The 13,044-nt window shown below is 29.2% G+C and overlaps 3 protein-coding genes across 4 annotated transcripts in view; 2 read left to right on the forward strand and 1 right to left on the reverse strand.

The window, feature by feature from the left end:
* Window positions 1-8,453, forward strand: part of LOC124494248 (spondin-1-like) — an 11,494-nt gene extending 3,041 nt beyond the window's left edge. The window contains exons 2-9 of one of the 2 annotated variants that reach the window (XM_075731827.1): window positions 3,045-3,322; window positions 3,791-3,930; window positions 4,122-4,945; window positions 5,106-5,741; window positions 6,093-6,266; window positions 6,332-6,447; window positions 6,535-6,688; window positions 6,855-8,453. In XM_075731827.1, the coding sequence (XP_075587942.1) occupies window positions 3,045-3,322; window positions 3,791-3,930; window positions 4,122-4,945; window positions 5,106-5,741; window positions 6,093-6,266; window positions 6,332-6,447; window positions 6,535-6,688; window positions 6,855-7,063 (2,531 nt within the window). In that variant the 3' untranslated portion in view covers window positions 7,064-8,453. The remainder of the gene's footprint in view (window positions 1-3,044; window positions 3,323-3,790; window positions 3,931-4,121; window positions 4,946-5,105; window positions 5,742-6,092; window positions 6,267-6,331; window positions 6,448-6,534; window positions 6,689-6,854) is intronic. The other variant, XM_047057410.2, reaches the window with a different exon arrangement.
* A 30-nt stretch (window positions 8,454-8,483) lies between these two features.
* On the reverse strand, window positions 8,484-9,598 carry LOC124494249 (calcium-binding protein E63-1). Its single transcript, XM_047057411.2, has 3 exons — window positions 9,236-9,598; window positions 8,917-9,136; window positions 8,484-8,850 (listed from the first exon to the last, which is right to left on the reverse strand). The coding sequence occupies exons 1-3, from the start codon at window positions 9,263-9,265 to the stop codon at window positions 8,579-8,581; spliced, it is 522 nt and encodes a 173-aa protein (XP_046913367.1). The 5' UTR covers window positions 9,266-9,598; the 3' UTR covers window positions 8,484-8,578.
* A 660-nt stretch (window positions 9,599-10,258) lies between these two features.
* LOC124493396 (fanconi-associated nuclease 1) lies at window positions 10,259-12,979 on the forward strand. The gene is made up of 3 exons (XM_047056476.2): window positions 10,259-11,133; window positions 11,193-12,583; window positions 12,656-12,979. The coding sequence occupies exons 1-3, from the start codon at window positions 10,386-10,388 to the stop codon at window positions 12,908-12,910; spliced, it is 2,394 nt and encodes a 797-aa protein (XP_046912432.2). The 5' UTR covers window positions 10,259-10,385; the 3' UTR covers window positions 12,911-12,979.
* Window positions 12,980-13,044: the final 65 nt, after the last annotated feature.

Raw genomic sequence — 13,044 nt, forward strand, 5'->3', positions numbered from 1 at the left:
GAGAAATAAAAAAAAATCGAATTTTTTTTCTCTCTTTCTCTCTGATGATGAATAAATAAAGATAATTACAATTTTTCAACAACAAAACAGCCGTTTTTTTCGATTTTTTTTTGTGTGTATCAACAACGATTCACTTATTAAAGAATTTGATTATTATGATGAAAAATTCTCTAGAGAGTGAGAGAGAGAGATTCTGAAGATTCTGGCTGAAATCTGATGTTGCTGCTATCATCATCATCATCATTAAATTTAATTAAATTTGTTTTTTTACGAAGAAAAAAAAACAACGAACGATAATAATCTGATTATCATCGTCAGCAGAAAGAAAGAAAAAAAAAGAAATTGATTAATTAAGATCAATTATTATTGATTATGATGAAATGTTATTGATACAATGGCAAACATTAACCATTTTTACCTTTGATTGGATGACTGATAATGTTTGACTTTTTTTTTCTTAAAAATGAAATTTTATACACTCGACGATTGATGAGAATCTTCATCATCATCATCATCATTAACATTAACATTGACATATACATTGATAAGGCGTGTGTGTGTGTGTAGGCCAATTTTGATCTTGTTTTTTTTTCTCTTATTCTTTTGCATCAAAATAATTGAGATTCATTTTGTAAGTGAGTGTACAGGAAAAAAAAACAAAAACTAATTGTTTTTGTTTTGTTTTGATTTGTTTTGTTGTTTTTTTTCGTTAGACAAAACACAAAACATGATGATGATCACATAATAATATTCTTGTGTATCTTGAAGGTATTGAATTATTTATTCCACATTCGTTAGTTATTCATATATGATGATGAAATTCATTTAGACGCCCAATTCCAATGAATGAAATTCCAATTATTCATTAGTTATACGGTTACATTCCCATTATATCTTAACGCTTAATGTCAATTACTGGCAAAAATAAAAAGCAATAACAACAACAACAACAATGATAACCGAGAAGAAAAAAAAAAGAATTTCGTTACATAAAACCACGATAAATGAGAAAAAAGAATCAGAAGAGAATCGATGATCCAACAAAAAAAAACCTCAAGTAGTACGTATATATATTAATTAAATGCACATTGAATGAATAATATACACATCGCCCGCCATTACCATTATCATCAAAAAAAAAAAAAAAAAATGTTGATGGTCGGGTTCAATCAACATTCACAATGAAAATTTTCCCTAGTCTATTGCACCTATTTCCTATTGATTCGTTAACTATATATATATATATCCAAAGCTAAACAACAGTTCTATCATTAAATTTCAATCATTTTTTTTCCGCATCAAAAAAGAAAAGATTGCAATATCGCATTGGTTGTCGTGTCTCTCTGTGTGTGTTCACATGATCGGATAATTAGATTGAATTGTTGTAATTCCTTTACTGGAGATACTTGCAAGAATTCATTTTATGTATATATCGATTGATCGATTCTGATTATCGTTCATTTTTTGAATCACACAATTACCAATAATAATAATGATGATAATGCGATTAATAATAATGTTACACAATTGACAAAAGAAAATAAGAATAAGAATAAGATGAAAATATGTCGACATGTACGAGAGATATTTCAAAAAAAAAAAAAAAAAATTCTCATTTTCAAAAAAAAAGTATTTCATTTTCATTATATAATATATAAATTATCAATGATGAAGTCTGAAAAATTTTTTTTTCTGTGGTTTTTCTTGTATTTTCGGAAATGTTATGTTATGTTCACACACACAATTGACTGATGACAATAATTTGAGATTTTTTTTCTGGTCGGTCTAAAGAATTTGTGATAAGAATTTTTTTTGGGTTAGAAATATTAATGGAATATAATGTGATGACTTGAAAGGATTTTCAATGTGTTTTGGTGGTGTTGATGGTGATGGTGTGTGCGGTAGTGGTGATAATAATGATAACAATAGCAATATGATTATGAAAGAATCAAATTCATTCAATCGTGATAATGATGATGATGATGATGATGATGAATTGTTAATTTCATTTAAATTTTTTTTTTCAATAAAAAAAAATTTTTTTTTTCTATCATCAGCATTTTTCGAATTTCTTTTGTGAAAGAATCAAATTCATTCAATCGTGATAATGATGATGATGATGATGATGATGAATTGTTAATTTCATTTAAATTTTTTTTTTCAATAAAAAAAAATTTTTTTTTTCTATCATCAGCATTTTTCGAATTTCTTTTGTTTGCCAATGTTTGGATGCCATTTTGTCTTACTTGTCTGATTTCGGTGGAAATAGCCTTAATAATGTTAATGGTTTGATGATGATGATGATTAGAGGCCAATCAATTTTGATTTTCACACATTCAATAAATCGACAATGATGATGATGATTATCATTATTTTAGGGGCCAATGGTTTTTTTTGTTGTATCCAATTGGGAATTGCCCAAGAAATTTTTTTTTTCTTTAAATTCTTGTATCTGAACAACAGTGGATGCCTTAATTGATGTTGATTTGACTTGAATTTTTTTTTTGTTTGGTCAAATTCGAGTACGAGTGGCATCCATTTCGTTTTATTTTTTCGTTTGAACGATTATCATCATCATTATCAAACATTATTCAACGTCTGGAGACTCTTTTTTTTTGTTTTGTTCAAAAATCCCATTGAGAACCCAAAATGAAACTAGAGAGAGAGAAAAAAAGAAAACTTTTTCATTCCAAAATTATCATCCACACAACAACAACAACCACCACTTTGCAGAATTAATGGCTAATTATATCTCACTTTTTATAGCCGAAAAAAATAATCAAGTGAAAAAAAACTGTATATAAAAAAGTAACAAAATGAAAAAGAAAGAAAAATTCTACAAAATTCAGTTAATATCATCATCATCATCATCATCATCATCCACAGATTTGAATGAACAGAATTTGGATTCTTTTTCTAATGTTAATATCACATTATCCGTATAACTTATCCTGAGGCATTAACATATCATTTACATTATTCATTTTGATTTTGATGATGATTTGTTAACTAACTTTCTATATATAATTTTTTTTTGTTTACAGTTGTTTTACAAGGTGATCAACATCGACCATCCAAATATTCTGTTCCAGGTGGTTCAACAATCTATGGCCCATCATCATCATCATCATCATCCGGTGGAAATAGCCAAAGATTTACTGAATTTGTGTTATATGTTGTTCCTAAAGATTTTTCATCATCATCATCATCATCACAATCTTCATTATCATCATCAAATTTAAATCGTTGGACATCATCATCATCTTCCGTATCACCATCATCAACACAACAACGATCATTACTCGATGTTGGTAGTTTTCAGGTAAATTATGTTGAAAATTTTTTTTGTTTTTTCAATTATCCATATGGGAACCATATTGTGATTTTGTTTTTGTTTTCATTTTTTTTTTGTTTCATGTGACAAATTATCGTTATTGATAGTAGCGTTGTAGATCTCATATAGATTTTGTCTCCATAAAAAAATAACGTCTTTTTTTTACTTTGAGCATAAAAAAAAGTAGAATGAAACAAAACAAAAAAATTAAACGATGCATGCAATTTGCAAACTATGATGATGATGATGATGAAGCTTCACATAATGATTCTGCTAAAGCCTAGGCCAATCGAAAGAGTTGAATAATTAATTCTATATAGCCGCCGAGAGAGACAGAATGAGAAAAAAATTTATTATGAAAAAAAAAGTTGCAAATTGAAGAAGAATCGTGTAGTATTTAATTATTTTTTTTTTGTTTCTACTAACTAATTTTCTTGTTTGATTCATCGTAAAAAGCCTCAAGTGTACACCGATTCATTGGTAAAATTATCTAAAGATTGTCCAAATGCTGTAACGCATACATCGCCAGTGCCAAAGAATGAAATAAGCGTCATGTGGCTTGCACCACAACAAGGTTCTGGATGTATAGTATTCAAGTAAGTAGTCGTGATTTTTTTTTCCACCGAATATGTGAATTTGATTGAGAAGAATGGCCAAATTATTGAATGGTTGTTTTTTTTGGCGTTGATTTTTTTTTTGATTTTGATTTTGGATAATTAATTATCTATATATTCCATGCAATTTTTTCTATCATTGATTTACATATGAAAACCAAAAAAAAAAACAGAGCTATTGTAGCCGAAAATAAAGACAGATGGTATCATGAAGATGGTGGCCTAACCAAAGTGCTTTGTGAAGAAGAAGCCGATACGATAGCCGATGCTGAATCGGAAATTGTCGATGAATGTTGTGCCTGTGATGAGGCTAAATATGAAGTTACATTCGAAGGTTATTGGTCTAAATATACACATCCAAAAGATTTTCCTGCTAATGCATGGCAAACACATTTTTCCGATATAATTGGCGCTAGTCATTCATCCGATTTTCGTATATGGGAATATGGTGGCTATGCTAGTGAAGGTGTTAAACAAGTAGCCGAATCCGGTATAACGAAAAAACTTGAATCAGAATTGAAAGCAGAATCAAGTAAAATTCGTACGATAATTAAAGCTCGTGGTCTTTGGTATCCAAATTTAAATGGCAAAACATTTGCCGTATTTCGTGTGGATAATCGTCATCATTTAATGTCATTATTATCGATGCTTGGTCCTAGCCCTGATTGGTTCATCGGAGTTAGTGCATTGGAATTATGTTTGAAAAATTGTTCTTGGGTTGCCGATAAAAGTATCAATTTATATCTTTGGGATGCTGGCACTGATTCTGGTGTCACTTATCTATCACGTGATCTACCAACCATACCACAGGAACGAATTCGTCGTATAACATCTACATCGCCTAATTTACCCGAATCACCATTCTATGATCCAAGCGGTGCACCAATGAAACCATTCGCACGGCTAACCATTTCAAGGCAACGAATTTATGAAAAAGTTTGTGGTGATGATGATAACCGTTTTAGCATATCTGATTTTGATGATGATGATAATCGATGTAAGTTGATGTTGATGATGGATAATCTAATTTAGCTCAAATTTTGATGAGTCAGATGTTTTTACTTTGTGTGTGTATGTGTGTGTGTTTGGAATGCGATCACTAATTGGCTTCATTCTTCTTTTTTTTCATCTCTTTTTTATTTCTGTTATTTATTTAGCTACCGATTGTTCAGTGACCGAATGGACTGTATTTGGTCCTTGTTCAGTTGCATGTGGCCATGGAATACGTAAACGAACTAGAAATTATATGAATGAAAAACGAGCTAAAGAAGTTGGCTGTAATATGAAACTAATTGAAACTGAAGAATGTGGTGCTAAATGTGTCAATAACGTTAGCTGTGAAACTACAGCTTGGTCTGAATGGACCTCGTGTAATGTTACATGTGGTCGTGGATATCGGAAAAGAAATAGAAAATTTTTACATCGTTTAGCCAGAAATTTATGCCAAAATGTTGAACTTGAACAACGTGAATCATGTGTTGGAACTTTGTCTAATTGTGGCCATCAAAATCAACATCAATCATCATCCTCATCTTCATCTTCATTATCATCAACTTCAACCGGATCATCAACTGGCCATAATAATTATGATCAAGAAATAATTGAACCACATTGTGCAGTGACCAGCTGGTCTGAATGGACACCATGTTCAGTTGAATGTGGTAAAGGAGTCAAATATCGTAATCGATTGTATATTAATGCTTATAAATCGAAAAATGTTTGCAATGTTAAATTGATACAAGTAATCGAATGTTTCAACAAAGCCTGTATAACGCATAATAATGATGCACAACGTAAGTGTGTTTCAATTGAATTCTAAACATTTTCCTTTTCTATAATAATAACAACAACAACCAAACAAAACTATCATTACATGGATAAAATTTCAAAGAATTCTTTATATTCACTATGAGAGAAAAACAAAAATCATGTTATGAACATGGAAATTTTTCCATAATATCAGAATGAATTAGGATCATACACACACAGACAATCATAATGTATTCGAGATATAGTTTCATTAATTTCTTCTACAAGAATTTCTCATATATGATATGGCTTAATTTTTTTTATTCTTTTTCTTTCTTTTCATATATATTTAACTTAATTTTTCTGCTGCTGTTGTTGATCGTTGTCTGCGACAGATGTATGTTCATTATCAAAAGAAGTGGGCCCTTGCCGTGGCTATTTTCCTCGTTATTATTACGATTCAAGTAAAGGTGCCTGTCTACAATTTATATATCGTGGTTGTCGTGGAAATCATAATAATTTTGAACGTTTACAAGATTGTAAAGAAAAATGTGAAAATCAATTTAAAGGTATTACGTGATATATGAATTTTTTTTTCGTAAAATATAATGATGTTTTTTTTTGGAAAAAAAAGGATTTATCGATGAAAATATACGTTCAAATACAAATGTTCAAATGTATAATCAATATAATCATTCAATGACATCACCATTGATTGGTGATGATCAAAATTTGGTTATCGATTGTGTTGTAAGTATTGATTGATTGATTGATCGATTGATCGATCGAATGAATTGAAAAACAAAAACTACATTTTCATCATCATCATCATCATAGGTAACGGTATGGTCCGAATGGAGCCAATGTACAAAACCATGTGGTAAAGCAAGAAAAGAACGTAGACGTGAAATAAAATTAAATCCACAGAATGGTGGACGTAAATGTCCAAAATTGGTACAACGACGTAAATGTAAAGAGAATCCACCATGTGGTAAGTTATATCATTTGATAATGAAATTCTGATTTATTCAGAGAAAAAAAAATTGTTTCATTCAAATTGCTTTTGGCTTATGGCTTTTTTCCTTTTTTTTCCTTTTCGATATTTTTTTGTTTCACATTTCATATCCATAATGCTTTCGATAATATGATGATAATAGTTTCGGATAATCGAAATAATTATCAACAAAAAAAGAATGGCCATAATAATTATCATCATCAGCATCATCATCATCATCATCAACAGCAACCATATGGTGGCTATCATCATCAATATCATCAAACATCATCATCATCATCAGCAGCAGCAGCAGCAACATCACAACAGCAGCAATCACGAAATACTCAGGATTATCCACAATTAAACTAACAATCATAAAAAAAAGTCAAATGAAGATGCCACTTATGCTGATTATGATGACCGCTGATAATAATGATAATCAGTCGCAATTATTATTATTATTATCATCATCATTTATTTTCAATTTCCCGCGAATTTTTTTTTTCTCTTTCTATCTCTTCTTGATGATCTTCTTATTTTGTGCTATACACAGAATGTGCAATGAGCCAATGGAGTGAATGGAGTTCCTGTGAAGCTCATTGTGATACCGGTAATGGATTAAAACATCGTCATCGTAATATAACACAATATCCGGATCCTGGAAGGCCAACATGTGGTGCTACTGTTGAAAGACAATATTGTGTCGATTATCCAACACCTTGTAATAATTAAATGGCATAATACCATACAATACCATATATATTGTTATAAGTCTTTGAGAACCAAACAAAACAAAAAAAACAAATTCTGGTTCTCATTATGAACGATTTTATTGTCTAAAGTCAAGTTCATCATCATTCCTGTGTCATTATCATCATCATCATCATCATTTGAATTGTTCATTCTTTTTTCATCATCACCATCATCAATCATCGTAAACTACAATACAATAGAATACATACTAATACTATTTCACATCATTGCACTTAATTATCCAACATACAATTCTTTCACATTATCATCATCATCATCACGATCATCAGTCTGTGGAACATCAAACAAATATAAAGAAAAAAAAATGAATTGGAAAATCCCCCCCCACTTTCACGGCATGGGGTTGCCCCTACTAATTAATCATTTCATTTTTTCTCTTGTGTATGAATGGATGGCCATATATATATATATTGGTTATAAATTTGTATTGGTTGCTGTCGTTTGGTGATGATGATGATGATTGTTCATTCGTTTTTATTTGTCTATTTTGTTTTCATTTTGTTTGTTTGTTTGTTATTGTTGTTGTTGTTGTCCCTCTGTTTTTGATGATCCATTTGGTTTTTTTTTGTTTTGGGGTTTTTTTCTCTCTCTCTCTCTTGCTACCAATTCTGGTTCATCCATCCATTCATTTATTCTTTGTTATAACCAACTAACCAACAGACAACAACAACAACAACAAAAAAAAAAATCTATCATTCACATTGTAAACACCAAGAATTTTTCATTTTCATTTTTTCATTCACCATAATAAGAATCACACTCGCACACACACACCCATACATGTATTGAACCATCATCAATTTGATGATTCGATTCTAAATCGACATATATAATGTAAATATGGCTGTTGTTTTTCTTCATGATTTTTTTTGGCAAAAAATGAATTTGCAAATCTTCCATTTTGATTATTAATTTGTCATTATATTTAAAATTATTGATTCAATATAATAATAATAATAATAAAAATATTTATAATAATAATAAATTATGAAAATCAAAAAAATGATGATGAAAACGATGATGATGATGTTTGTATTAAAAACAAAACAAAACAAAAAGTTTATATTTGGAAAATAAAAATTGTTGCATGATGATGATGATTTAGCTGTGCTATAATAATGTTTTAATAAATTCTTCATAATTAATTTTACCATCACGATCATGGTCAGTTGTTTTCAATAATTCATCCAAATCTCTTTCGGTAATTGATTCATCCATCATTAACATTGCCGATTTAAGTTCATCACGTGTTATATAACCATTTTTATCTTTATCAAATACTAAAAATGCTGCCTTCAAATCGGCTTCAGCATCATCATCTTTTGGTGTTTTGAAACGTGAAAACCAATGTAAAAAATCTTGTTCATTAATTAATTGATCACCTTAAAAAATAAACACAATTGATTGATCAATGGTTTAGATTTGAGTCAAGTTTTTTTTTTACTTACCACTTTTTGATGCTTCTTTAAATATTTTTTGCAACATTCGATCAGATACAGCGACACCTATACTGGTCATCATATGTTTCATTTCATCGGAATTTAATTTACCATCATGATTAGTGTCAAACATTGCAAATGCACATTTTAATTGGCCATCATCAATTTTTTTATATTTAGATTTATGCATAGATCCAGTGGTCGATGATTTTGATGATGATTTTGATGACTATAGAGATTAAAAAAAAATTAAAATTTAACTATAGTTATCTTGTCAAAAAAAAAAAAAAAAAAAAAATAAAATAAAATAAAACATAGAACATCAAACCATTGCTTTCTTCATGATCTTATGGATCATTCGGTAAAGATTTTTTTTTCAATTAACACAAACAAACAAACAAACAGGAAAAAAAAGACAACAAAGAATCGTTGTATTCTTTAAGAGAAGCAACAAATGAAAAAAAAAATTTAAAATAAGAATAAGAATTTGTCGTTATAACACACAGACACAAAAAAAATCAATAAAAATAAAGCATCAGAAATGATAAACACACAACAACGGAGAATCGAAAACGATTCGGTTATATGGTATTTGCTTATTTGTCGTCGTTGTTTTATTTTTTCTTTTCTTCATTAACCACCATCACCGCCACCAACGCCTTTTTCATTTATTCATTTATCCATGCCAGTTGTTGCGTATACCTTCATCATTTTATTTGGTTCGTTGTTTTATTAGTGGCAAAAAAATAAAAAATGAAAAATGAAATAGTAACATCAAAGATGGCATAAACCAAAAATAAATTGGATACAAGTTTTTTCTTTTGATTTTTTTTTTGTTTGCTAAAAATAACCATCGTTTTATTTTTTTCGATTCTAAAAATGTAGCCCCAACCAAATGAAATATAGAGAAAAAGAAAAATTTGCATTTCAATTCATATGCCAAGAATGTCAACCATTATTATAGACAAACAAAACATTAATCACATAATCATCATCATCATCATCATGAATATGAGGATCATTCTCCAAGGAAACAGTCGAATCATTGTCTTGTTTTTTTTGTCGTTGTTGTTGTTAAATTTAGGTGCGAGAAAAATATGAAAATGATAATCATACTGATGATAGTCATGGACAATGTAGTTGTATTTATGCTGCATTTATTTATCTTATCCTGTAAAAATAAATTATGGATGAATTGATTAAAGACAAGATAATCTAAGAAGGTTAATTAATGTGATTATCATCATCATCATCATCATCAATTGTCATTCTTTTATTGTGAGATTTGAATATTTATTCGAATTTTATCATGTCATCAGTAATGCCATCTTTTGGTCGAAAACGCCAAATCATATGATGAGCAATATAGATATATCTATATCGTGTGTATACATTTATGATATCATCTTGTGGTTTTGCCGCCAAATTTTTTTTTTACGATCAAGTTTTTACATTCCGAATCCATTGATTATATCAATATGACAACTATAAATAACAATAAAAAACAGAAAACCATTTTGGATTTTTTCACCAAAAAAACCAATCATAATAATGTAACAAATACTAAAATCGTACCTGTAGATAAATCAAACAATTTCAATGTGATTACAATTATCGATGATACTGGTAACACAACTACTGCTGTTGATGATCAAAACAACAATGATAATGATAAAATTAATGAAACGAAAAAAATCCTCAACGATAGTGTTAATATTGTAAGCACGAATAATAATAAACGACCATTGGGTTCTAATGAGGAATTGAAAAATGTTGAAAATTCAATCATTGAAATCAATTATATCGATGAAAATTTATGTCAATCTTTATTCGAAGAACTTGAAATTGATGATGAAAAAAATTGTGATTCGAATTCAAAAGAAAAAATTGCTGATGATAATTATGATGAACTCAAATCAAAAGAAATGATTACTGACGATAAATATTCTAATTTTGAAAAAATTTTTCAAGAATTTCGACATATCATTCAAACGGTATTGAAGAATCCATTAAATGAACATTTATTCAATGAACAAGATTGGAAAAATATACAGGATCTAACCAGTTTAGATGGATCAATTCAAGTATTGTTCATACGATTATATATGCGAAAACATGATTGGATTCGAATTGCAAATATTAAATATCCACAACTTTGTGATGATAATAGTGGCGATCATTCGAAACAATTACAAATACTATTTAAATCAGGTTTTATTCTTGATCGTAAGTCTATCATAAATGATGATATTTTCTTTCTAATTAATTTAATTGTTCATAACTAGATACAAGTTTAAAATCAATTGAAGATGGCTTTTCGGCGCTAACATTTTTAGAGGTTAAGATTTTTCTGAAAAAATACAATGGTTTCAAAATGCCTAAATCCAATCTAAAACCAAAAGTAATCGAAGCATTTCTTCATTATATTCGTACGACTCGATCGGTGTGTATGAGTAGTAAAACAATTGAAGAACAGGTGTTAAAACGACTTCAAAATTTTTGCCAAGATAAATGTATTCGAATCAATGAAGCTAAATCTGAAGTATTAGATCGAATATTTTTACTATATCATTCACCAAATGATTTGTTGGAACAATTCGAAGATAGCAACGAAGATCAATGGTATCGACGTGTATTGGGTGATTATTATAATGATAAAAAATTTAATTTCATCTCTAAACAATTAGAAACAAACATTTATTGTGGTCGTGATGAATTATTAGAATTTGTTAAAGCTTTTACCATATATTGTGAAATAATCGTATTGAACAATCGGAAACAATTTAACGAAGTAATCCATCGTCTTCTTCCATTCATATCTGAACAATATTATATTTCCATGGCTAAATGGTCGAATAAAGATTCTGGATTGGCAGAATTTCTACGACCATTCACAGCCACTGGAATGTATGTTCGATGTTTACATCAATGTTTAACATCATTGGACAAGAATCGACTACATTCAATATATATTGTAAATGTGTTAAAATTATTAGACCAAAATATCTATGGTGTACGATATCGACCACATTGGTATATACGAGCATCGTTAATTAGTCAAAATTATATGAAAAATCTGGAACTAGCTGAACAATTTTGTAAGGATGGATTACGTGATCCATCCGTTTGTTATGATCATAGTCTTGAGCTATATAATCGATTGTTAAAATTGAACAAATCAAGTGTTCAAAATTCACCAGACCTTTGCCCGGAATATCATAAGCAAAATATTTACAAAAAACGTACAATCGTTGCTTCATATCGTCATATTGAAAATGAAACGGATAGAAAAAATTTCTTCGTAGCAAATCATACAAATGGTGATGTGGAAATGATTTCCGTCGAAGAAGTTGTTCGTCGACATTATCTCAATGAAGGCTATACTAATGGAATTCATTGTGAATCCAAAGTGTATCATTCGTTATTGGAATTGTTATTATGTGATATCATTTTCTCCACCGATATTCCCGATACATTTCATTATCATGGACAAAGAGTTCCACTGGATTTATGTTATGATTCATTTTATCAGCAACGTAAATCATTGATTGATGATCGAATTAATGAGATTTCTCGCTGGTCATCTGAAGCACTTTCAATCTATATTTCATTAGCTGCATCTAATAATACTAAATATCCAATCGACATTGAATATATTCTTATGAATAATTTGAATGTAAATATTTTCATTTATCATCATCATTAATTTATACTTTACTTATGTTTCGAATTTTTCTCTTTTCAATAGGAAATCGCCTATTGTATGACGGCACCGAAATTGGCACAGCTTTTACTATTACTTGCTAAAAATTATCACCATCTTCGTAAAGGTTTTCCTGATTTAATCATGTGGAATAAAGATACCGGCAAATTCAAAGCAATTGAAGTGAAAGGACCTATGGATCGTATATCGAATATACAATCAATTTGGCTATCGATAATGACACAAATTGATTTAGATTGTGAACTTTGTACAGTTAAACAGAAAGATGATCACGCTTAAATCTATCAATAAATTTTTTGTAAATTGCTAAAATAGAAAAAATTAAATTTCGAATACTTTTCCAGGAAATTTCTTTTTTATTGTTAATTCTTGAAACTTTCCCATGATCATTGAGTTTGGCGCCTAAACTTGTT

This window comes from Dermatophagoides farinae, chromosome 6 (assembly GCF_024713945.1).
Source record: "Dermatophagoides farinae isolate YC_2012a chromosome 6, ASM2471394v1, whole genome shotgun sequence".
NCBI classification, from domain to species: Eukaryota; Metazoa; Arthropoda; class Arachnida; order Sarcoptiformes; family Pyroglyphidae; genus Dermatophagoides; species Dermatophagoides farinae.